Genomic DNA, 25,711 nt, shown 5'->3' with positions numbered 1-25,711 from the left:
TCCAGATATCCTACGTAGACGTCGTTCGTGAATAGCTCAATTAATGCGCTTCCCAACCAACGTGGGCTGTGGATGTGGCAGCGAAGCAGCGCCAGTCCGGCTGACTACGTGTCCTCTGCAGTGCACTCACAGGTGTAGTTGTGGTTGGTGTTCGTATATTTTCGTATTGTCTGGTGAGTAGTCATTTTATACAACCTTTCCTCTGTCCGTTTTGCCATAGATCACCGTGAGGCAGGGAGGTAGCCCGGCATTGCTAATGCTAGCTAGCGTTAGCTAGCCCCTAGTACCTTTTGACAGCAGTGACACTAAACATGTAGCTCCACCAAACAGCCGGATCTGTTATGTTACCCTTATTAACTAACTCGGTGCCTTCAGTCACGTCACATGGGTTTTTGATGTGAATGGCGCCAAGCCCCTGGCTTTGAAGCTAATATATTTAGCAGACGTTTCTAAACTATCTACTGCAAACATCATCATCTTCACTAGGTCAGTATGTCAAGTTCAAGTACCAACACAGTGCTGATAAACAGTGCTGAACATCATGATGCACAGCTTTCCAGTGAAACTAAAATAATGCGCAAATTAATAGTAATGTTTATTGGCTTTGTTGTGATAGTTTGTCTTCTTGACATTTTAAGCCTTGATGTAGATATCCACCCATACGCCCTGTCTATCATATCCTAAGGCTGCTTATCACACATGAGGTTATTGCACTGTTAGAGTAACCTGGCACTGGTTTGTGTGTTCATCACAGCTGTCCCGAAGCGTCAGTGCCATGTTTGCAAGGCTGGCCTTGTGCTCTCGCCTGCCATCCAGAAACTGGCAGTCAAATGGCGGTCGAGTCTCCATCAGAACCTTTTCCCAGGCTAAATGTAAGTAATCAGCCAACTTCTTACCTGAGGTGGACACTGTCATCACCACCTCTTTGATATGTATGATGTAACGTGACGTGCTGATGTGTTATAAAATGTGATTGTTATTCTCCGCAGTCTCACTCCCACGTCCCCATGGGAAGTCTTTTGCCCACCGCAGTGAATTAAAGCAGGCAAAACGCATTGTAGTGAAGCTGGGGAGTGCTGTGGTGACACGCGGAGATGAGTGCGGCCTGGCGCTGGGGCGACTGGCCTCAATAGTAGAGCAGGTAAAACCACATTAATATTGCAGATACAGACAAGAGAGGAACTTTTGTTGATGATGGTTGTGTAAGTGTGAACATATGTGAGAACGCCACACATTTCTGGTTTGAGGAGTGATCTTGGCCATTAAGGAGGGACCTGAATGTTACAGTCTTTGTCTGTCCTATCAGGTGGCTGTGCTGCAGAATCAAGGCAGGGAGATGATGATTGTCACAAGTGGTGCTGTGGCATTTGGGAAGCAGAGACTGAGACATGAGATCCTGCTGTCTCAAAGTGTCAGACAAGCCTTGCATTCTGGACAGAACCAACTCAAAGAAATGGTGAATAATAGACTCAAATACAAAATATTTCAGAAACATTTGTTGAATTTTGTTTATAACCTTGTAGTTTAACTTTAATGAAATCTCTGTTTTTCAGTCAATTCCAGTTTTGGAGGCAAGGGCGTGTGCAGCTGCTGGACAGAGCGGTCTGATGGCGTTGTATGAAGCTATGTTCACCCAGTACAGCATCTGCACTGCACAAGTATGTGTTTGACTTTTATTACAGAATACAATACTGACAGAAAATTACATAAATATAATTTAATTCTTTACATTTCTGTCCACTTCTGTAGATTCTGGTCACCAATCTGGATTTCCATGACGAGCAGAAGCGTCGCAATCTGAACAGCACACTCCATGAACTGCTGCGGATGAACATAGTTCCTATCATCAACACCAATGATGCTGTTGTTCCACCCCCTGTTCCCAACAGTGACCTACAGGGGGTAAATGTGGGTACTGTGTGAAGGGCATGCTGGGAATGCTAAATATTGTCCAGAGTTGTGATGGTGGCTTGCCTAAAGCATGCATAAATGAAAGACGTATGTTTCTCTTCACTTATATTTCCACCCTCACTAACATTTTACTTCTTGGACATATTGTTTAATTTGTGTGTCAGCTTTAAATGGTCTTACTCAAAGTATGGTGTTCTAATTGTATTGTGCACAGAGCTGCTTGTGTTATCTCCTTTTGGAAAGAGGTGAACATATGTTGTTTGTTTTGCAGCTGAGTGGGACTGGGAGGCTTCAGTTGTATGGTAGCAACTGACAAGATGTTATTCTACAGTATCATGTGAGATACAGTGATTTTCCCTTTGGCTTAATGAAATTTCTGTTTGTATTTCAGGTAATAAGCATCAAAGATAATGACAGCTTGGCTGCACGGCTGGCTGTCGAAATGAAAGCCGACCTCCTTATTGCCCTGTCTGATGTTGAAGGTACAGATATAACCATCAATTTGATATAATTTACTTTACTATTTGCATGACAGCATTAATATTAGTTTACTTTATGGGCTAGTGAATCAGACATTTGTCATTTACATGACATTTATGACAAATTAGATTAATGGTAAATTATTATATTGGGTAACCAAACAGTCACCCAAAGCCCAAAGTGATATTTTTAAAAAGCTTATTTTGTCTTTACATTCTTTAACCCTTCCTGCCCCCCAGAATAAAAAAACAGCAAATCTCTGTTTGAGGGAGTAACCAACAAATGTTTGCTAATTTTTCATTAGCGTATGTCATTGAACCATATGTAAATAGAAAACGTTCTACTGTATATACTGTCTGGTGAGGTGTTTCTTGATGAAAAGATATCAATATGAGTGTGACTGCATCGGCTCTGTAAAGGATTAAGACGGAAAAAAAAATCTTTCCAACAGGCTTATATGACAGTCCCCCGGGAACAGATGATGCCAAGCTTATTGATATATTCTATCCTGGAGACCAGCAGTCAATCACGTACGGCACTAAATCCAGAGTTGGCATTGGCGGCATGGAAGCCAAGGTCAGCATGACAGAAAATATTTGATGTTACAGTGTAAACAGGACTTGGTTGAGTGATGAAAAAGCTATACTCATTGATTTTTGTCTCACTCAGGTGAAAGCAGCACTTTGGGCACTACAGGGTGGGACGTCTGTTGTCATCGCCAATGGCACACATCCTAAAGTCACAGGCCATGTTATCACAGACATTGTTGAAGGGAAGAAAGTTGGCACCTTCTTCTCAGAAGTGAAACCTGCAGGTAATGGGTAGAACCATCTGGAAAAAATATTTTACTCGCTCGTGTGTGTGTTTTTTTTTGTTTTTTTTTTATTTGATGTGTGTGTTTTTGACACCACAAGGTCCAACTGTGGAGCAGCAGACAGAGATGGCCCGGCATGCAGGCAGGGCTCTGGCCTCCCTGCTCCCTGAAGAGGTGAGTTTCTTGTTCCCTCTGTGTGGTCTGGCAAACTGAAGTGAAGTTCTAAAATACTATAGTATATGAAGACAATTTTCTCAAGAGGTCCAACTTGTTCTAGGCTTGATTGCAGCGGAATAATCTCCAATATCAAATCAATTTCTTCTTCTCACTGACACAGTGAAATAGCACTTTATTTTAGCACTGTTATATTAAGGTTTAATCCTAATTACAGTATATTGACCTCATATCATTAATAAATGAATTAAAATGCCAAGATTCCAAAATGGAGAACATGTCTCTGCAAATATAATAAAAATTAAAAACTGCTGATGATATAAATAAATACTAAAACAGGAAGTAAAATAAAATAAAAAATTCACAATATTCAAGTTGTCACCAAATTCATCTAGTTTACATTCTACTGGAAGCAGCTTTAATTACTCTTTACGTCTGGGATGTGTTAATAATATCAAGGCATGTGTGTATTTTTCCAGAGGGGAGAGATCATCTGCTGTCTTTCTGAGCTGCTCACAGAGAAGAAAGATGAGATTCTCAGTGCCAACAGGAGAGACATGGAGTTAGCAACGGCATCAGGTACAGGGTCACAAAAAGAGAGACACCTTAATTCACAGCTGCATGCAGTCATCTGACTCAAAGGTCACTAATCTGTAGCAGGGGAAACTGAAATAAGGAAGAGGAGGCTGGGATCATGTGGTTGTGAGCATTGGTTGACTTTGTTGTAGCTCTGTGTCCATCAGCCAGTAAGTAGCTTATGAATGCATAGTATTTGTAAGTTTGGCAGGAGTCAGGAGTGTGCCTTGTGTTGTAGGGCTGCCTAGCATTGTGTGAAGGGAGACTACAACTAAAACTGCTGGTAATCATGGACAATCCCTCTCACCCCCTCCACAAAACACTGGACAAGCTGAAGAGCAGCTTCAGCAACAGACTCATCCAACCCCGCTGCTCTAAGGAACGATACAGGAAATCGTTCCTACCTACTGTAATCAGACTGTACAACTCATCTACCTCTGTCAGAGCCAAGATGACACAAGATGACTTGTCACACTTTGCACTCTGAATCACCACAACACTCCACTCCAAATACTAACCGTATTGATATTATATATCATATCATACAATATTTGTATCCTTCTTTTTGCACTTTCTATTTACATATGCATATTCACAGTATATTATTATTTATGGTATTTATATCTTGACATTCTGTATTTTTATTTCTATTCTGTCTACCTCAGTATTCCATTCTATTGTATTTTTGTATTCTAATACACCGGTCTGCTGTAACAACCTAATTTCCCTTCGGGGATGAATAAAGTCATCTATCTATTTATCTATCTATCTATCTACTCTTCATGTGGACGAGCAAAGTTCTTCCTCCTGCTTTAAAGAGCCTCTACTTGCTGAAAGCAGAAAGACTTTCTCTGCATGGATCTACAGAGTAATGCATTTTCAGTATCTCCTCATATCTTTCATGTATGTCTCCTCATAGGTCGTTTCTCACAGGCTCTGATTGACCGCCTGAGTCTGTCAACTGCTAAACTAAACAGCCTCGCCATTGGCCTCCGTCAGCTTGCTGTGTCCTCCAGGGATAGTGTTGGTCGGGTGCTGAGGAGGACCAGGGTGGCCAACAACCTAGAGCTGGAACAGATCACTGTCCCCATCGGTGTCCTGCTGGTCATCTTTGAGTCACGTCCTGATTGTCTCCCGCAGGTCAGTGCCCAGTACCCTTAATCACCCTAATCTTAATAGATTCATCACCATAAACACCTGGTTTGGGAGACTCCATGACTTTGTCATTAAAAGTTAAACACTTATTTTTACATATTTAATTCTGTGTTGCAGGTGTCAGCTCTGGCTATCGCCAGTGGAAATGCTTTGCTACTGAAAGGGGGTAAAGAAGCTGCCCACACTAATAAAATTTTACATCAACTAACCCAGGAAGCACTTTCCATTCATGGAGTGACAGACGCCATTCAACTGGTAAAACTAAAGTCATTACATTATCGAAACACAGTGTGAGTTTTTTACATCATTACATCATTAACTCAAATATTTTGCAATATGCTAAAATTTACCTTGACACTTAGGTGAGCACACGTGAAGAAGTTGAGGATCTCTGCAGACTAGATAAGATGATCGACCTGATCATTCCAAGAGGCTCGTCCCAGCTGGTCCGGGAAATTCAAAGGGCAGCTAAGGGTATTCCTGTACTGGGCCACAGCGAGGGTGTTTGTCACGTCTACATAGACCAAGATGCCAGCATAGACAAAGCTATTGATATTGGTATGTGTTTCCTTTGTGTAGCTGTGAAGGTTGGAGAAAATTTTGATGTTGTTTCTATTTCTGCTCTGGTTTGGTCACAGTGTTTCCTAGGTTGTAGAAGTACATCTAGTATTTGTAAGAGTTTATTATTTTTTTATCATGAACTCATTGGGGTAACCCAGAGCTGCTGAATAAATATCCTAACTTATGTTTCGTTCTAGTCAAAGACTCCAAATGTGACTACCCTGCGGCCTGTAATGCCATGGAGACCCTCCTTATCCACAGAGACTTGCTGCGAACTCCTATATTTGACCAGATCATTGATATGCTGAGAACAGAACATGTAAGAAACATTCAGAAACCCTCCATAACTTTCGGTACGAATAGTACACGTAGAATTACAGTGTATGATAAAATGTTTCATACATTTTGATGAAGGTTTGTGCTTCAGAAACTGAGACAAACTTTCTGGACAGAGGGTATGGCTGTTATTTCAGGTCATTTAAGTATTCTTTCTTCATTTTTATATCGTTGTGCCATTGCTTTCTTTTAGGTGAGGATCCATGCAGGCCCACGGTTTGCATCCTATTTAACTTTCAGCCCATCTGAGGTGAAGTCTTTGAGGACAGAGTATGGGGACCTGGAGTGCTGCATTGAGGTGGTAGACAGCATGCAGGATGCTGTGGACCACATCCACAAATATGGCAGCTCCCACACTGATGTCATCGTTACAGAAAATGAAGAAACAGCTGAACAGTTTCTGCAGCAGGTGGACAGCGCCTGTGTATTTTGGAACAGCAGCTCTCGCTTTGCTGATGGCTACCGCTTTGGCCTGGGTATGTACAGTATCAGGCATGGTTTTACTTCTCATTTCCATCTGAAAAAAAAATATGAGAATGAATTATAAATCTGATTGTAAATTGAACACACCTACCACTGTCTTGAAAATGGGGCAAATGAGTTAATGTTACAGTACTTGTTTTGCAGGAGCTGAAGTTGGTATCAGTACGGCACGGATACATGCCAGAGGTCCGGTGGGTTTGGAGGGACTTCTGACCACCAAATGGATCCTTCGGGGGGAAGGCCACACTGTGGCTGACTTCTCTGAGCAAGGCAGTATGAAATACCTTCATGAAAACATCCCTGTACCCCAGGGGAGTTTTAGTTAGGTGCTCAACCAAAAGCTATCACCAGGAGTCAAAATAACTGTTAACCTGTCCAGTTTATTTAAAGGCTTGTGTCTGTCAGTGGCACTTCATCATTTAGCTGCTGCTTCTTCACCTGCATGGATCCCCCATGGTGGTGCAGGAACAGAGACTATTCTTACTGGACAACCAAGTTCCTGGTTTTGTGAACCTGTGCATAAACCTCAGAACTGTTTTTTTTTTTTTGTTTTTTTTTTTTCTTTTTAAGATAAATACCAAACTCCAGGGAAAACAACTGCTTCATACATTCATATATAATATACATAAATATTATGATAAAAAGAAAAAAGTAAACAAATTCTGTTATGTATGTGTGACAGTGTGACAGGTGAAACTGTCATCTGTGGGGTCATTTTTATAGTGGCAGAAAAATAAATCATTGGCACAGCTGTGATTTTCTAACTTATTTTTCTAAGTACAAACTCTCCCTTGGTGTTTTTGTAATTTACTGTAAGTGTTTGTGCAGGATTTTGGTCCAGTTTTATCTTTCTCTCCTTTTTGCACAGATGATCGAATAAATATGCTGTACAGTTCTTTACTCTTGACTTTGTGTTCTTTATCAGTCACAAAGGTAAATATTGAAAACTCTTCATCATAGTGCCCCTTGTTTACGTATGCATTTAGTGTATAGCCTGATTTTAGCTACAACACATGCATATAAACACACAGTAATGAAAACATTCAATTTCGTAACAGATTACTCCTTTCACACCCTCAAACTCTCTAGACTTCAGACTCTACTCTCAAATAGGTGCTACCCTTGCACCTATTATTTTTATTATAACCGCCCATTTTAGATACGTGTTCAATACAGTGGTTCATTCCTTACAGTCTGATTAAACCAACGTATCACACAAAGCTGTCCAGATATAAAAGTGCTGGATATTAGGCATTTTGGAATTTCCCATATTTTGAACGCACCGCCGGTGACGCGCCGGGTGTGGGCGGAGTTTAACATCCAGCAGCACTTGCCCGGACACCGGGCAAACTCAGCTGTCATCTGTGTCGATACTGAAGATGGCAGGAAACAAGTCTTACACTATAGTAGAATATTTCGGCGGGGATGACGGTTACCGCTGTGGTTACTGTAAAAATGAAAAGGGAAACTTTTCTCATGGTAAGTGTCTGATGAATTCACGAAGACAGCTTGATGATAGAGTGGAACTAGCAAATGCTAACGACATAGCTCCGTCTACTTGCTGGACGAGTGACCGGTTTGATAGAGGGGTTTGCTCACTTAATGTTGGCGCTGTAGTTAAATGTGAATTTGACTAAGATATGGCTCATGTACCAACTCCGGAAGACAGTACACAGCGAGAGCACCGATTATTTAGCGCACATCCAGCATTACTTGGATGGTGTTCAGGTTATTGACGTAGCTAAGTGTTTAGCCATTAGCGTCTTCCAGCCTAACTGGTTCTCCTTGGAAAACTAAACCAGACTGTCGCAGAATAAAATTAGCGAAGACAATTAAACAAGGTTGAGCTGGTGTTGTTGAATAGCTATTCCGTTGGGCTATTATGAGTTACTCAATGTTAACGCTGTAACACTGGCAGATTAGCAGGGGACCTGTTAACATCTCCATTAGCATCTAGCCAGCTAGCGAACCGTCCCTAAGCAGTGCGGGGTAGGAAAACAGTGATGTTGCCCTCACAAGCGAGAGTGCGGCTGCCTGTCTCTTATTTGGCCTGCCTGTGCCGTGACACTGAGAGGCCTGTAAGTATCAGGTGGACTGCGGAAATACGGAAAACGCTGTCGTGTGTGAAACAGTTTGACTCGTATTTAGGCGTGGGAACTTCAGAGCTGATGGTAAGATCCAGGGTTTTATTTGATGTTGCACAAAGCTTAGCTCTTAGGTCGCATAATATATTTAAAGCTAATGGCACCAACCTCAATGCTTTCTCATACTTGTTGAGTTGACTAAGTTTTGCAGGTGTAGCAGACAGTGTGGATTACAGTATAAACTGAGTGGAGCGCTGCAACTGCATAAACATGAGTCAAACATGAAATCAAATACAATTTGATTGATTTATTGGTGTGGTTGAATGTAAACAGATGGAGCAGTAATGGAAATCCTCTCTCCCTGATCCAGCTGTGAGGATGCTCCCTTCTAAGTGACCAATAATACCAAAACAGCCATTAGACAAAGCATTTCATAAAAGTACATTTCTCTTCGCCTTCTCTTCTAATTCTCACACTGATTTCTCACACACTCAATAACATGGTGTGGAAATGAGGTGGAAACAACAAAATTGATTGTTGACACATCTGTTTGTCAAGAAGTTTTTCAAAAAGTGCCAGACTTGCTCAACCACAGAACTTCATATTATAAAGAAAGGTCTGTTTATCATTTTTCAGTCAGTGGGAAACTAGTAAAACACAGTGAACGCTCCAGGACTGTTTTTGTCAGTATTGAATCTTGGTTAGCTCCAGTCCATAAAGGAGCCTGTCAACCCACTGTATAGCTGTATACTTAATAAAAAGTAAGGGACATTTGGTTACCAAATTGCAAAGAATTCAGCTGTACGAAGATTTCACAAAAGGCTGACCCACACAATCACTTTCTATGAAGGTTTATAAGCGCTGTATTGAAAGTGGGGTTAGAAGGTTTAACAGAGCTTACAGGGCACAGAGGTGAAGAGGTTGTACTGTGTGTTCTGTCTAGAGGTTGTCCTTTAAAGAAAACCTGGGCTATTGTAACTGCATTTTTAGAAGTTTGACTTTGATACTGAGCTATAAAAAAAGTTGTGTAAGAAGATGGGAAGGGATTTTCTGTGTCATTCAGTTGAGGCCAGCAGGTATGAGACAGGTTTACTATAATTAGGCTTCAGGTAGTTCCTGGTGAAGTCAATGATCAATTGGGCTCAGAGCCTGCAGACGAGAGCTGTTGTCTAATCTAAGAGTGGTAATCTGGGTATGTTACATCACGTGGGCATGGCAGGTTGTGGAGAAGAAGGAAGATTGTTCTCTCTATGTAACTCTCGTTGGTTTGCAGTAATGATGTTAGAGGTTTCCTTTGTGGATGCAGGTTAAATGAAGTGCACTAGACTTGCAACTACAGAATTGAATCTGTTATTTCAGGCCACTGGAGCCTGATGTAAAGCTGCATCTTGAAAACAATCAAGCTTCAGCAAACAAGCAGTTTTCGTCCTCTAAAATTTCTCAAGTTATTTTCTGGCTCAAATCCTTTTATTTTATGAAGACATGTGAAGCAGTCTATAGATCGACTGAGTGATTATCAGATATATGAGCACAGTGTTTTATGTGGTATTGTAGACTTTTCCCAGCAGGTGCTCAGTGAGATAGTGTTTTTCCTATGGAGCAGTGATGTTATCAACAGTGTTGTTACATAGCAAGTGCGACTCCACACTACAGAGCACAACATCTGCCGTCCGGTGTGGTGCTGTGCCTGTCATGCCTGGGTGGAGGTGAACGATGGAGAGGCGCTCCTGTTGTGCCATGATGACAGCAGCTGTTGCACTGACATCAAACTCATATGGTTTGATTCAGTTGTACTGAAGAACTGTTACCTTTTTAAACTTCTGACTTCCTACCTAAATAGTTGTCAGGCTTTTTGCTGAACAGGTATTGGACTTTTGTCTAATTTCATGAGGCTTGTCGTCCTGTTTTTTTTTTTTACCAAATTTGCTTTCTCTTGAAAGTTTTTAGAATTTTATATTCAGTAAATTAAACAGTTTTGACATGGTTTTAAACCTAGGAAAAAATCACAGTCATTTATATAATATTTTTATTTAATTATTGGCAACATGTATTGTTAAGATTGTCAAATATAAATGAAGTTTTATGATGGCTTCGGTCTGGTGTGATTTCCATGCAGTTTATTTGGATTAGATTAGATTAAAATAAATACTGTTAATGTTGTCTATGCAGAACTCTGCGTAGCTGCACCACAGTGTACAGCAGACCAAATATTTTGACATACTTTGATGATCGGACATGTTATGATATGTTCATGATAATGATTATATCTTTTTTCTGTAAGATGTGTAAACAGGTGCTTTACTTACACTAAAAGCCCCTTAATTGGTGGTCCAGTAATGATAATACCTCCAGAGTGTTTCTGCTGTCATTAAAGTAAACCTGCAGTCTCGCTGCTGTGTGGCCTCAGAACTAGCTCCAGTCACTTACTGCCTCAGTGTTGTAGTGTTGCTCTGTTGGATCACACAGTTGTCTCCTTGTCTCTGTAGACTCTGGCTAAGCACCATTCTCCTGGGACATGGACTTTATACTCAGTTGCAAACTAAGTGTGTGTTGTGTGAACTGGTACACAGCCAATTCCCTCAGTTGTTTTAGATGAAAACTGATAGTGGTCTTGCCATAGAGTTTCTGGTGTGTGCGCATGTGCAGACTGTGTATATAGTTGCAGAAGAAAAGGTCAAGAGTTGACATGGGGAGCTCAGACCTCAGTTCTGGGAAGTAGGATCCAAGCTGCTGTGGCTACAAATAATACATTTGTTTACATGGGGGCCTTAAAGAGCTGTGGGAATGCACTTTGGGGGATGCTGTAATTTAAGCTGAAACATAAATATGGACTTTCTACCAGACTCTCAAGCAGCTTGTTGACAAGTACACCTTATTTATTTGCATGCTTCCTATTTCATCCTTATTCTATTTGCGAAAAGTGCAAAAAAAAGTGTGTTCTCTGGTTTTCAGTAAAAAATCATAAGAAATTAATTAAATGTTTTAAAGCAGTGATGTTGCTTTGGTTTTCTGCAGGGATGTGGTCTCACACCATGACAGTACAAGACTACCAAGACCTCATTGATCGAGGATGGAGGAGGTGAGTAGTTGTCTCCTGGCTTCACACAGTCCCTGCATGCTTATATCTGGACGTTTTATGAATTTTGTTATGTTCAGGAAATAGCACTCTGAATATTTCAAATCGCTGATAATGCATTTTGCAATAAAGACTTTTCATGTGTTCTTTTTCAGAAGTGGGAAATATGTCTATAAGCCCATAATGAACAAGACGTGCTGTCCACAGTATACCATCAGGTAAAGATATTTTTGTCCATCAGAATCTCCTACTGTGATTCAGAACTGACGAGACCAGAATAACATGGAACACATGAACATGGCCCATAGCATTTTGATTCATGTATTGAGTAACAGTCTGTTAAGTATTTGTATAACAGCAGAAATATATGCAAATATATGTTGTTCTAACCAAACATTTACAACCTTCTGTGTCAAGGTGTCATGCACTGAAATTCCAGCCTTCCAAATCCCACAAGAAAATCCTGAAGAAGATGAGCAAATTTGTTTCCAAAGGGGAATTACCAACAGGACAGGGCGATGGTGAGAGTATTTAAATTTTCATATAATGGTTATTATTGCATGTGTATTGTCTCATGATTTTCTCTGTGTTGGTATACAGTACATCAATGAAAAAATGGATAAAAAAAGCAGTCACTCAGCTCTCAGCAGTTAGACTGCACATACAACAGAATGCATGTTTGAAACTATAGTCAGAGCTGGGCACAAACTCACAACATTGAGTGGTGTAAACGATACTGATTTTTGTAGGGGAGCCAATGGAGTCTGTGTGTGAAGAAGCAGGTCCACATGAACCAAGTAAAGTCTGTCCTGCAGAAGTGAAGTATCCTGCTGTCACAGACATTCAGAAGGAAGTGGCAGAGTGTCCTGCTATCACAGAAGTTCAGAAGGAGGTAGGGGACGCTGCGTCTACAGCATCAGAGACGTCAGGAAAGGATCCAGTGTCTGTTCCGGATGGAAGAACGACAGCCACAGCTCCTAAACCAGGTAAGAAATCTAGTTCCCTTTCAAAGGGGAGGTAATACTCACCAGTGATCCGTATTGTTCTTTCTGTTATGGAAAATAAAGTAATAACGTAACATATTACCCCTTACGATTATTTTACTTTTCAGCACAGCTCTTTTTTTTTTTTTTAATTATTTTTTGGGCTTTTTATGCCTTTATTATAGACAAGTGGAGACTGACAGGAAAGGGGGTAGAGAGAGGGGAATGACATGCAGGAAAGAGTCGGACTGGTTGGGAGTCGAACCAGTGACTGCCTGCCAAGAGCGTCTTACGCTCAACATGGTACGCGCCCTAACCACTCGACTACCGGGCCGCCCCAACACAGCTCTTTGTGTCCTTGTTTTTTGCTTAGTAAACCAACAACTTGTTTTTTTTTTTTTTTTTTTTTTACAAAGAACATGGACCATGAGCTCCAACAATTAGTTGATCAAAGAAAATTAATCAGCAGCTATTTTGATAATCATTATCACGCAGTAATTTTTTTAGCCAGCCAAATATTTGCTGTTTTCAGCTTCACAAATGTGATATTGCTTTGTAACTCAAATTTGATAGTAAATGGAATGTTCTAGGTATTTTGCACTGTTATAATAAAATTAGCAATTTGAACAGATCTACTTGGGCTTTGGGAATTTATACCATGCAGTTTTCACAATTTTCTTACATTTTATAGACAAAACATCAATAAAATAAAAGGCAGATTCATTAATGATGAAAATGATAAAATGATTAGTTGCAGCCCTATCTGTATCCTTTAACTTGTATATAGTATAAATATATGATGGTTTATGCTTAGTGTGAATGTGACATTACAACAGTTGCATGTATCAGTCACTTCATGAGTTATTAGAGCAAAGAGAATAGGCTACAAGAATGTAATGGTTGACTGAATAATGAAGTGGTGACTAAATGACACTATACTATACTCAGGCTAATTATTATTAGTGTCTATCATCACTCAGGAACAGGAAATCATGGTTTTCTTAAGATCTTGTGTTAGGCTCAGTGCATTGATTACTGTTTATATTTATTTTAGTAATTGTCTTATATCACCAATATGCTATATACCACCTTGGTTGCAACAGATGGAAGTTAGTAAGTGCAGTTTTATTCGCTCCAATCATTTATATCAAATGCATTTCAAGTATTTAATCAGGGATGATGATATCAAGCAAATGAATGTGCTATTTATGAACATGCTCTTCCCAGAACTGAGTAGTCACTAATTAACTATCCAGCCAGGACTTTACACAGGGCCATGAATAAATGTTGGTTATCTGCTTTAAAGGAGCTACATAGCCAGCGTTAGCATTAACAGCTGTTTACTTACCAGTCTGGAGGAAAACGTTTTGAGATCTGCATCAAATTTAATTTCTTCACTCATCAGAGCTGTCTCCAGCAGTGGTTTGCTTCTATTTCTATTACTTCTTGTCTTGTACTGCAGTTAGCTTGCTAACAAGCTAGCCCTGGCCAGGTTGGACTGTCGCGTCCCTTTCCGATACCGGGTCACTGTAGAGTCCAGGCTGCCCTGAAGAAGTAGCGCTTCTCAAGTGCATATTATAACCTCTTCTCTTGTAAATGATGGCTGAAACTCTTAGAAGAAGCAGGTTGAATAGCCACAATAAAATCTTCTACATTTACTCTATGACTTGTGGCTGTCCTCACTCCACACAGTGTTGTCTACGTAGTACTTGTCTCTCCTACGACAAAGGTAGCCTCATACTGTGGTTCTGCCGAACCTATCAAAAACTTGTTTGCTGCTGTTTTCCTTTTTATTATTCATTTTAGATATCTGATATTCTTTCAAAGTGCAGTAAGGATGAAGTGGCTGTAGCTTTTTTGATGACGATCAATTGTAAAACTACCAGTGTTTTCTACAATAACTAAAGCACCATTGTGTGCCAGAGGGTGTCACTGTTCACCTTGTAATAGACTCCACTGTGCAGCAGCTTGGTGAACGAGGCTGCTGTGTCCTCGGTGTTTTCAGGAGTGTGTCTGGTTTGGGCTTATCTGTCATGTTCTCCTCTTTACTCTCCAGTACAGGATATCCTCACAGCCAGCTCACAGTAATGAATTAATAACACTCGTAGTGAAGAGATAATAAACTCCCATTAGACACAGGAAGCAGCACTTGTAACAAATGTTCATGTTTCCTCAACCACTTTTCACCCACTTTCTTTCCCCCTCTCAAACACCTAATGAGAACAGGCCTCATGCTCATTAATCAAAAGACAATGACGCATATTGGAGCAGGAAGCTTGGTACTGGCACAGGACGATCAAGATGCAGACATAAACAGACTTTTAAGCAGTGCCACTGTCCTTCTGCTCTTACACCTGTGTCAGCACCACACTCCTCCTGCTCAGAATGTCAGGAATATAACAGGCTTTTTTAGGAGGATAGCAAAGAGGAAGCAAACAGGATTTACTATGTTGAGCCAGCGGTTCTCCACTCCCCCCTTATTCACCTCCAACAGAAAACACCTGGACATATCTCTCCTGTAGCTTTATGACTGAAGCGCTTTATAGCTTTGGGCAGGTTCCAGTTCTAGCTTCAGAAAACATGGCTCCCCATCTGCCGTACACTGTAAGGCCAGAAGTACACGGATACAGAAGGACATGTGGAATGTTGCGTTTTGGAAAGCTGTGTTGTGGTCTGCTTTTTAGAGAATCACAAGTGGTGAAACCAGCACATGGATTTATTTGTACTCTGAAATTAAAGTCCTTTATCAAGATTGTGGTGTTGGTCAAAGTGGGAGTGTGATGGCTGATGTCCCAAGTTTGTTGGTTTGTAGGAGGCAGTATAGTATAGTAAGTAGGCAGAGTTGACAGAGCGGTGGTATAAAAATGACACTGCAAAAAAAAAAAAATGACACTGCATCCACCAATGTTAGTACTTTAGTGACTGCTCACAGAAAAACAGCATCCTCGTCCCACAGTAAATTAATTTTGTGGCTCTATGTATTTACATGCAAGAAAGCAGTATATCACAATTCTAGCCAGTTTACTCTTATTCTGAGAGTCATATTTGTGCCTGAGGAAGCGAGGAGGGAGAGTGTCATGGCTTTTATGAAGTGCTAACTGCTGGAGCGGGAGCATCTGTCTTCCACAGGAACTGATCTGTCACACTTTATCTTAACCATGGCTGCATGCGCTGTCCTCAGGAGTACCTGTGTCTGTGCGTGAGTGGTAGAGAGAGAGAGTGTGTGTGCGTGTGTGTATGTAGTGAGTGTGTTATTATAGGGAGAGAGGCACGTGGACAGAGTGATCGTGGATAAGGGATGTGTTTGTGGTTGAGTCAGTGTGATGAACACAGTCCAGACTCTAGTTACTCTTGACCTTGCTGTGTTTATTCTGACAGGAACACCATTTGACCAAGCTATAACTCCCGGGGTTGTATGTTTATATCTGAGAAACGCTTCTCTCCTTTAGTTCCTCCAGTCATTTACTCCTGTGGAACTCTTGCTGTGTTCCACATTAACTATTCACAGGATAGAATCTGCCTTACAGTAGAAAATAAAGGACCTTAAACTTCAGTCAGCTGAAGCTGAACGCTGCCAGTGAACCTGTGCCAGAGTTTCCCTCTCCGCTTGTCAGGACCGGGTGTCCCCCTCTTCCTTGTGACATTGACGGAGGAGAAACTTGGTAAGTGAGCTAATGGTGGCGGCTGGCAATGGGACAAGCAGGAAATGGCTCTCGTTTCCTTATTGCTCCAAACAGGATGTGGGCGTGTAAACTGTTGACATGGGATGCCCGGAGAGCTGGAGGGCTTGGCAAGAGCCCAGGAGGAGGTGGTGGTGGTGGTGGTGGAGGAGGAGGAGGAGGAGGAGAAGCAGCAGCAGAAGGATGAGGAGGGGGACTGAGAGAGGGAAATGGGAAGAGACTGAGTTGCTTCAGGGAATGTTCATGTTAGTCATATTGAGAGAGAAAAGCCGAGGGAGTGTATGAGTGTGTGTTCTGTTAGTAGCAACCTCAGGTGTGGCGAGCAGAGCTACTCATTTAAGAGCCCACAACACAGTCTGTCCTCTGCTCCTGCTTCTTCTGTTCGTTTATAAATATACACTAGCTAGCTGCTAACTACTTGGACTTCAATACCACAGGCCATATTGTTTTATAGCCTCCTAAGCAATGATGTAATGTAAAGACTATTGAGGCAGGGAAGCAAGAAAATGACTTCCATAGGGCTCTGTGTCGAGACCGGCTTCTTTGCCCAACCTTTACGCTCAGAGGAGTAATTGAGTTATTTCTTAAAAGTGCCTATTTTTCTGGAAAAGCTTTGAAAATGTTGTTGTGTCTTTTGCACAAAATAGATCTAACAATGATGTTTTTTTGGAGCACTAACCGCCACCCTCTGCCCTTCTTCTCTCTGAGCTGCAGGGATGGGAGCTGATCCTGGCCGGCCGCCTTGTCGGAAGGCCAAAGACCTAAGGAAGGAGCGACGTCTTCAGAAAGAGCAGATGAGACAGCATGGTGATGGGGTCTCTTCTGTTGTCTCTCCTACCCCACCCTCCCCCACCCAGACCAACCAACCCAAAACCCTGGAAGATTTCATCAATGAGTCATTGCCTGACAACTCTTCTCATTGCCTTGAGGTGAGCAGAAAGACAGAGAAGGTGCTTTCTTTTCTCTTTTTTTGGGACTTGGAATAAACATTAGCCTATTGTGATGATTTCAGCTGTCATTAAGGAACAGTGCAGTTGGTTTAGCTTTCTGTCTCCGTGATGTTTGGATTCAGTTAGCTTGAAAATTTGGTTTCATTGAGCCCTCTTCCATAGCCCCAGTGACTTCACCATGTGTTTATGTGTGCGGAGAGGATAGCTGGCCAGAGCAGAGTGGAAAAACCACTTCTTCCCAATTCGAATTCAACCAAATGACAGGCACACCACACAAACTGGGTCGCATTACCCTGCTGATGACATTAAAACCACAGCTCCCAGCTCAGCCGGTACGAGAGGACATGGAAATGAACTTTTGGCAGGAAGCAGAACGATGTAGAAAGATCCCTGGCGAAGGCTTCAAGCTGAGGTTGGTAGTGTAACGTCATTCTTGGTCTTGACCAAGATTTAAGCCAGATGCAGTGATGAACCAGGCAGTGTCTGTCTCGTCTCCATAGCCCCTGAGACTAGACCAAGACTTCCTCCCAGTCAGCTCTTTTCAATTATATCAATTTGTTTGCCTGCAATTATTGTTCAGTTTCACTGAGTAGACTTGAACACAAGGTTATCTGCTTCAAATGAAGGTTAATTATATATTTTAAAAGTGAAATAATTTAGAGATTTTTGACGCACTTAGCTGTTTATTAAAGAATATGTGGCTAAAGGACAATTTGGATGATAAGCAGCTTAATGAGTGTATGTGATGCTGAGTCATGGCTTTCTGAACTGTTGACTGAGTTGAAAGCGGCTTTCACACCAGCACCAGAAGATAGATGTTTACACAGGAGCAATTAAGTGCAGTCCAGCTCAGTTTCATCATAAACACATCTGTTCAACATATCACGCTATTTGACTGATTAGAAGAGGATACGTGTGACATCTTTGAAAATAAATGTGGACAGGAAAAGGAAACTTGGTGATTAAGCATCTCCTTGCTTTGGTGGTTGCATAGGCTTACCTCACTCTGAAGCTGCTCAGTTGAAATTTCTCTCTTGACATGTTTGTTGAAGAATCTGGCATCTGTGATAGTTTTGACGTAATTTAAATGCAGAGAAATGACGGTGACAGGGAAGAGAAGTTTTAGATGTACGTACAGTCCTGTCGTTACCTCTGCCCTGGCCTTTAAAGCAGCTGTGGTTTGACTATCCACCACCAGGGGTCAGTGTGAGAACGTGATTCAGAGCCCCTCAGGCACCTCAGGAAAGTGTGGGATTGTTCACCCACTAGTCTCCTCATGAGTATTGTCTACTGTGGCCACACTTTTCTCATTATCATAACATCTCCTCTGTTTTATTCCTTTATAATGGTTTAGTGAAAGATTCAAGTATATCTCTGTCAAAGCTTTGAGAAAACATGATCTTTCATTTTGATGAAAGTCAAACAAAAGCCACTGGTATTATTTGGCTTTATTTGAACTTTCTTAAAGTGGTCAAGTATCAGACTGCTGGTGTCAAATTTCAAGACTGTTATGAGAATTGTTAAAATTTCATTTTCATGCTGTTCACAATCTGCTGCAGTGTTGGTTCACCAAAAGGATTTCAGCCTAGCAAAATATATCTAGAGCTTTAGAACAAAATTAAAGCGACCGAACTTGAGCATTGTCCTTTTATGTAAGAAGCCCAACGTCTCTGTTTGACTAAAGGATGTGGATGCCAAGTGGTCATATGAGAGAGACCCACTTAGGTCCAACTCAAACAAACCCCAGGTTCAGTTCCTCTGTCCTGTCCGTCCAGGGGATTCATATGGCAAAGCCTCTGTGGCCAACAAAAGCTTCCAAACGAGGGAAGCTTAATTAAATGGGGCCGGAGGATGAGAAAGTTGAATTCTTCTCTAGATTTTGTGACATCAGCAACACTCAGCCAAGTTTTCTCTCTATCACAGGCTTCTCCTGAGCCTCCCTGTTCAGCTTGATTCATAGCACAATTAGAGAGAACAATTAGTTGTGCAAACCACAAGTTGATGATGCATTTATGCATCAACCCACATTATTATGTCACGTGTATGTATCACACTTATAATAATTCAGCACGTAAACAGATTTGCACAGTCCAGTTTCTGTTGGACATGATCAAGAAGAAAACCTCAGCCTCAGATGACATGGTGAAGCACTGGAAATGGGCTCATACACACACTTCAATATATAGGCTAATGATTATTTCTGCATTTTGAGAACTACTATGAGTATTTCTGAGCTTGGTATGAAAACAGATGTTTTTTTTGTTACACTTGCTCTGTTTTCTTGAATAACGTGTCATTTTTGTGTCACGATGGAGATGGACATAACTCACCCTGCTCTGTATTGGTCTTGTTCTCTCATCAAGCTACAGCTGCCATTGGTGAAAACAAGCACTTCATTAAAGATGAAATGATATATATGAAATCTATAGTGCGAAACCAAATTAGATGTTTGTAAAATGGTTAAAACTCTTCATGTCACTCAGGTACAAGAGGGTGGGTTGATGTCAGTCTCTCTCTTTTCACAGATCTCTCACACTTTTTCTCCCTTTGATTTCTTTGTTGTGTATTTTATAATCACCACTCATGTTCTCAGCACTTCTTTTCCAGTTTGATGTTAACCCTTGTCTGCCCATATTCTTTTTGAAGGTGAGGCTAGTGCGCTCCAATCCCCCTAGCCCGCAGTTCAGAGCCTCTTTCGACGCCTCCTACCAGGTGTACAAACTCTACCAGATGGCCATTCACAAGGACCCTCCTGACAAACCCTCCGAGAGCCAGGTCAGAGGGTGGGGAGCACATAGGTCAACCTGCTCTAGGGGCATCCAGGGTGGGAGGGAGAGGGCTGAGCAGTTTGGGTACCTACAATGGCATCAAAAGGATTTCAACTTGCTTTAATGAAGTAGTCCCTTTTCAAACTTTTATATCATATATTTGATTAAAATTCATCATTGATTCAGTTGTTCTTTGTTGTAAGTGCCAGGTAATTTTATGTTTCGTTTTTTTTATTTTTAATTTTTTAAATTTTTTTTAGACAAATACAACACAGGTAGTAATATCTGTAGAATTTTCTGTTTTTTAGTAATTATTATTTACAGTTAATCTTTATTAAAGACTTAATAATTATTAACTGTAAATAATAATTAAGTTTAACTATGTAATGTTTTTTTTTTTTTTTAAGATACTTTTAAATTTTGAAGATTTGAGTCATTTCAGAGGTTGAAATCATAATGAACAAAAGTCAGGATTTTACCGTAGATATCTAAAATTGGAAATAAGATTGGACTTGTTAAATAGTTGATGCCTCAACTTTCCAACATCAAGCCTCAGGGGAAAAAAACCAAATGTCTGTATGACTGAAAAAAAAGTGAATTAACATGTTAGTATTAAAAAGCGTGTATGTGTATAAGAGCGTGAGTCAAAGGGAGAGGAAATGGAGGGGAAAATGTTTCCATATGCCACGGTTGACAGCAGTGTTTCTCCAGGTGTCGGGGTTGGCCCTCACGCGGCCAGCTCGGTTGTTAGTCTTGAGTTAATTCATTTTTTTTTTTGGGGGGGGGTGTTAGTTTGTCAGCTGAACCCACCAGGCCTTCACACATTTACCTCATCTGTGCCCCCCATCACTCTACCCTCATGATCGTTCCCCTTGTCTGAACTGGAATGAACTGAACTGGATTTCAATTTAGGATTAGTTGCTGGTGATGAGATTTGAATTTTCTTTTTCTTGTGCGTGCAGTCTGTTTCACTTTGTTTAAGTTCATGAGAGGAGTCTGTATTGTGGGAGGAGTCTCTGTGTGTCTGACTGAGATGATCCATCTCAGGATTTCTGCTGCTCCGGACCTTACACGCAAAGTGTTGAATCGTGAGTTCTTAATCCTCTCCGTGTGATCTGTGGTAAAAGCCGGGCAGTGCACTAGCCTCATCCTCAAGTTGCCTTTTAAAAACACACACTCAGTCTCCTAGAATCCCATTGTTTTCTTGCATTCATGTGTCCTTTGTGTATAACAATCTGATAAAATCACAAAATCAAATCTCCAACTCAAAACAGACCTGCTGTGTTACCAGCTGGCCCCGAGGACTAGGAGACTGATGTGAACCCTAAAATGCCAAAGCACTTGTATAACACATGTATACACTGTTTAAAACCTCTATTGCTGATTCCTGTACTGTCCATTCCATCGAAGCATCTATCCTTCCTCCCTTTCTGTTATAAATTCATTTTCTAATTACTCGCTGTCTTCCCATTCATTGTTGACTCTAATAAAACCTCCCTCCACCTTACCGCCCCTTTCCCTCCACACCCTGTGCTTGAAGGTGAGGCTAGTGCCGGTCAACTTTGAGGACCCTCAATTCACAGCGTCCTATCAGCAGTCGGTGGCACTGTACGCCCGCTACCAGATGGCCATTCATGGTGATGACCCCAGCGAATGTAGTGAGAGTGAGGTACTGCATGATTATTATTCTGCACCTACTTTAGGGCACCAGTGCACATGCTTCTTCCAGCTTCATACACTTGAGAATTTGCTGCTTTTTTCAGTTTTATTTTGATTTAATGTTGAATCTTTTGGATTTCTGGAGGGTTGTTTTTGCTGTACAGTCAGTCATTATTCTTGTATATGTGTAATGTGTAAGCTGTAACTGTAAACTCTGTAAACCAGAGAGTGAGAGAGATCACTAGTTGATGCAGTGAATGAGATGCATTGTCCAGAAATGAGCCATTAGATTTAAAAATGAATTTATATTACACAGTAAGTGATATTATAAGTTATACACACACCTCTGTTTCTCTTTATAAATCTATCTATATATATATATATATATATATATATATATATATATATATATATATATATATATATATATATATATATATAAAAAGAGGAGAAAATAACTAGTCAGGATGCAGAATTGCTGGACATCCTTACTAACCTGAGAGGGCCTTTTGTCCCTCAGGGCTGGAAAAACAACCTCCCTCTCCACCTTCCTGCCAGCAGGCCTCAGTAAATTACTGAATTCTCCAGCTTGTAAAAGTAAGGTAATTAATAAATAATAAAAACTGTCAGATTGGGCAGACTGTGGCAGATTCTTTCCTAGTGCCATAACACCAGCTCTATTAATAGGGAGTGTGTTTGTGTGTGTTTGCGTGTGTTTGTGCGCACAGCTTCAGCTTTAGGTTTATAACTGTACTGGGATCGGACGGGTTCAAGAACCAGAGGAATAACATCTAAAAAAAAAGAAAAGGTGTGGAGCTGCACAGTTCTGCTGTCTGTTGGGTTGCCAGAAAGTAAAGTTCTTTTTTTTTAATCGATGGTCTTTCCAGGTTGGATACTGACTGAATGTTGTGTAGTGAAAAAGCACAGAGTGAATTAAGGTTGGGTTCATTACTTTTACAGGTGAGCACATTTGTTGTAATTCTTCTTGACGTCTCTGCCTGTGTAACTCTATATATTAATTTTGACAGGGTTTGATAAGATGATAAAATGTACAATTCGTACATTCAGATGTTCTAGAGGTGGACTCTAAACAAGTGCATACAAAATTTCCATCCTCCTGGCATCAGCCACGACACACCATGGTGTAGTATCACATTAATACCAGCCTTGGAGATGCCTTGTTGTCCTCTCAAGGTTCACCGCTGTTGATTTATACAAAACCAGCCTTAATTGTTCCCACTCAAACAAATTGAACTTAATTGTATTCCCCTTAGTTGGACTCAGTACTATGACAACCACTCCTGAGCCCACAGTACTAAACGCTGCTGATTTTATTTTCTTGCCCGTCAAGCTCCTGGTGGACTCCCCTGTTCTCTTCCCAGAAGCTCAGAGCCCCCCCATCGTCCTGCGGCATTCATAAAGAAATGGGAAACACATTGTTGATGTGGTGATGGCCCATTCTGGTGCCATGCCATTCTAGGCCTGCTGCTGCTACCTAGGAAGTTGGGCCATTTGGTATTTACAGAGGTATTTATTAATCTATTAAAGTATTACCTAGGGACAGAAAGTGGAATACCATCAGCCTGGCTCTGAGCCAGGCGATAGGAGAGATTGTGTGTTTGTGCAAGTTGAATTACCCGGCCAAAATTGTACTATCATTAGACAGTATGATGTCCTAGAGCAGAATGCCTTTATTTGTTTAAGGATGCGTGCATTTCCTGTCATACCATGACTGGAAGGGAGCCAGACATTATTCCATCCACATCCAGTCCTGGTTTCCTGACAGAGCTGAAGCACATACATGCAATTATTTAGACGTATGCGCATATACACACATGCACACACACACACACACACTCACACTTACTGTTCTTAACTGTTGTGCTGAGCCGTGACTCTGAGTTCCTGCACATGTGGCATTCATTTTCAGGAATACAAATCCTGTTAAATCTGTATTTACTCTTCTTGATGGCTAGAGCCTCAACCAAGACACGTGGAAAAAAAAAAAAAGTATATGGAAAAATGGCTCAGATTATCCTAAAGCTATTTGCAACATGCTTATGCACAGTAATGAAAAATTCAATACCAGGCTGTGTAAGCAGTATTATCATTGTAGATCTGCTTGCAGCTAGGTTCCTGAAGCTCCTTTATACACTCTGAAATAAATAAAGATCTAGTCAGCAGAAGTTGGGCAAAGAGAAAATAAAGCTGTATTGGGGTTGTTTTATTGTTTTATAATGTGACACTGAATACAAGCACCTTGTCGCTCAAATAAGCACAGCAATTTGAGCAAGTAAAGAGCACGGTGACGAGGGGTTTAAGTGGCAATTAGGCTTAAGCAGATGTGTGTGTTTACATGTACTGTATGTGTGCGAGTGAAGACATGACAGCTTGTGTGTGTGTGTGTGTGAGTGTGTGTGAGTGTGTGTGTGTGTGTGTGTGTGAGTGTGTGTGAGTGTGTGTGAGTGAGACGGCTAATCGTACACAGATGAGTGTTTACTATAGGAAAGGGAGAGTTAGAGAGGAAGTGATGGACTCCATGTGTTGGGGATGAGAACGTTCCAGAAGGTACTCTGGACTCGGCTCCATTTGCAGGCATATGTGTTGTTGTATTAGAGATAGAGCAAGAGAGGAAGCTGAGATTGTATTCACATGTTCGTTCCCTTACTGTCTCCATGCCTGTGTGCCTGTGCCTACACATGAGACTGTCTGTCTCTTGCAGTGTGTGTGTGTGTGTGTGTGTGTGTGTGTGTGTGTGTGTGTGTGTGTGTGTGTGTGTGTGTGTGTGTGTGTGTGTGTGTCTGTCTCAGCCTGTCAGGACCGTGTGGTCTGTTGTTTGTCAGTGACCAGAGAGGGGTCAACATCGCCAGGCTCCAGGAGAGCGGCCTCACCCAGCCAAGCAAGGTTAACACAGCAGTGGAAGGCTGCTGTGCTCCACTGCTTGTTCCTCTTGGTATGATTACCCAGCAGCCCCCTGATGAGGAGTGCCTGGAGATGGTGGAGGAGGAGCGAGGTCCTCATAGGTGTCAGAACTTATCATGACACACACACCCAAGTTCACACACTTGTAGACTACTAATCAAGTAATCAAATAATACAATGTTTTACTACCAAGTCCACTGGAGACTCACAGCAGCCAGTGTCATAGCATGGCCTCTATAAATGATGTCATCTAATAACTGCAGCTGTTGGTAAACCCTTAAGTTTTCTTTTTTTTTGGAGAGAGAGAGAGAGAGAGAGAGAGAGAGAGAGTTTTAAACAAAAGTTTCATTTGTGCCCCTCAGAAGTATTGCACATTGGGAGGCTTTGCTGTGGGTAATTTGTTGACTGGCAAAGCAGTAGTCACTGCAGAGTTAGGAGTGGAAAATTACACTTTACTGGCATTGGTAACACAGGTGGAGAACTCGATAAGAATTTTTTTTGCATGAGCAAGGATCATTGTCGACTAAACAGATGTAGTCACTCTAATTTCCATATTGGTCATGGAAAGCATTAAATTTGAGCTAAATCTTTTTCTCTTCAGCAGTTGAATGGAATTTTAATATATTTACATTAAATAATATGTGTGTTTTCTGTCCATCCCCTCTTCCCCTGCTCCTCTCTACCGTGGTGTGAGGTTGAATCGAGGTTAAAGGCAGCGTGTTGCACAGTTTGTGAGACTGTTACAGCTCAGCACAACACCTCTCAGCAACAACTATGTGCACTGCTGCAATGCATGAACTCTTTTTTTGCTCTGCAAGTCCTGTGCTCGATCCTTGCATTTTATAGATTTGCTTATTTTTATGACTCAAACTGAACTAATATTTTATGGATTTAGTCATTTCTGATGAGAATCCAACTCAAGTGGGCGAGTCTGAAAGGCAGTGAAAACTGTTGGGTGTTTGCCTCAGGCAAAGGTAAAATAGAAATGACAGATGACAGTGCATCATTCTGTAGCGCATGTCTGCCAAAACAACCCCCGTGTTGGAGAACACTGTATTAGTGTCACCAACACACACATCAGCTGTGGCAGACAAACGGA

At 41.2% G+C, this 25,711-nt stretch overlaps 2 protein-coding genes across 7 annotated transcripts in view; both read left to right on the top strand.

The window, feature by feature from the left end:
- Nucleotides 1–18: 18 nt before the first annotated feature.
- On the top strand, nucleotides 19–7,390 carry LOC139623115 (delta-1-pyrroline-5-carboxylate synthase-like). 2 transcript variants are annotated; one of them, XM_071481051.1, is made up of 17 exons: nucleotides 19–173; nucleotides 755–872; nucleotides 990–1,141; nucleotides 1,307–1,456; nucleotides 1,554–1,658; nucleotides 1,750–1,902; nucleotides 2,303–2,393; nucleotides 2,843–2,967; nucleotides 3,061–3,205; nucleotides 3,306–3,379; nucleotides 3,859–3,958; nucleotides 4,875–5,095; nucleotides 5,228–5,365; nucleotides 5,473–5,668; nucleotides 5,869–5,990; nucleotides 6,201–6,483; nucleotides 6,635–7,390. In XM_071481051.1, the coding sequence occupies exons 2-17, from the start codon at nucleotides 776–778 to the stop codon at nucleotides 6,814–6,816; spliced, it is 2,334 nt and encodes a 777-aa protein (XP_071337152.1). In that variant the 5' UTR covers nucleotides 19–173; nucleotides 755–775; the 3' UTR covers nucleotides 6,817–7,390. The 2 variants fall into 2 exon arrangements, with proteins under 2 accessions (XP_071337152.1, XP_071337151.1); XM_071481050.1 differs by having other exon boundaries at nucleotides 20–173; nucleotides 1,750–1,908.
- Nucleotides 7,391–7,800: 410 nt separating this feature from the next.
- Nucleotides 7,801–25,711, top strand: part of LOC139623119 (arginyl-tRNA--protein transferase 1) — a 51,394-nt gene continuing 33,483 nt past the window's right edge. Inside the window, exons 1-8 of one of the 5 annotated variants that reach the window (XM_071481060.1) lie at nucleotides 7,801–7,969; nucleotides 11,590–11,653; nucleotides 11,806–11,868; nucleotides 12,068–12,171; nucleotides 12,400–12,636; nucleotides 17,022–17,242; nucleotides 19,910–20,038; nucleotides 21,572–21,700. In XM_071481060.1, the coding sequence (XP_071337161.1) occupies nucleotides 7,870–7,969; nucleotides 11,590–11,653; nucleotides 11,806–11,868; nucleotides 12,068–12,171; nucleotides 12,400–12,636; nucleotides 17,022–17,242; nucleotides 19,910–20,038; nucleotides 21,572–21,700 (1,047 nt within the window). In that variant the 5' untranslated portion in view covers nucleotides 7,801–7,869. The remainder of the gene's footprint in view (nucleotides 7,970–11,589; nucleotides 11,654–11,805; nucleotides 11,869–12,067; nucleotides 12,172–12,399; nucleotides 12,637–17,021; nucleotides 17,243–19,909; nucleotides 20,039–21,571; nucleotides 21,701–25,711) is intronic. The other 4 variants (XM_071481061.1, XM_071481063.1, XM_071481062.1 and 1 more) reach the window with 4 other exon arrangements.

This window comes from Trachinotus anak, unplaced genomic scaffold, assembly GCF_046630095.1.
Source record: "Trachinotus anak isolate AG129_WGS33_773 ecotype Australia unplaced genomic scaffold, CSIRO_AGI_Tana_v1 ptg000007l, whole genome shotgun sequence".
Lineage (NCBI taxonomy): Eukaryota > Metazoa > Chordata > Actinopteri > Carangiformes > Carangidae > Trachinotus > Trachinotus anak.
The sequence above is the reverse complement of the archived record's forward strand: the minus strand, read 5'-3'. Positions and strand labels throughout refer to the sequence as shown.

Excerpts from the sequence above, each read along its gene's own strand:
- LOC139623115 (XM_071481050.1), top strand. The coding sequence starts at position 776 with ATGTTTGCAAGGCTGGCCTTGTGCTCTCGCCTGCCATCCAGAAACTGG. Across the intron at positions 3,206-3,305 it reads CTCAGAAGTGAAACCTGCAG|GTCCAACTGTGGAGCAGCAG; the intron begins GTAATGGGTAGA and ends TGACACCACAAG. Across the intron at positions 3,380-3,858 it reads CCTCCCTGCTCCCTGAAGAG|AGGGGAGAGATCATCTGCTG; the intron begins GTGAGTTTCTTG and ends GTATTTTTCCAG.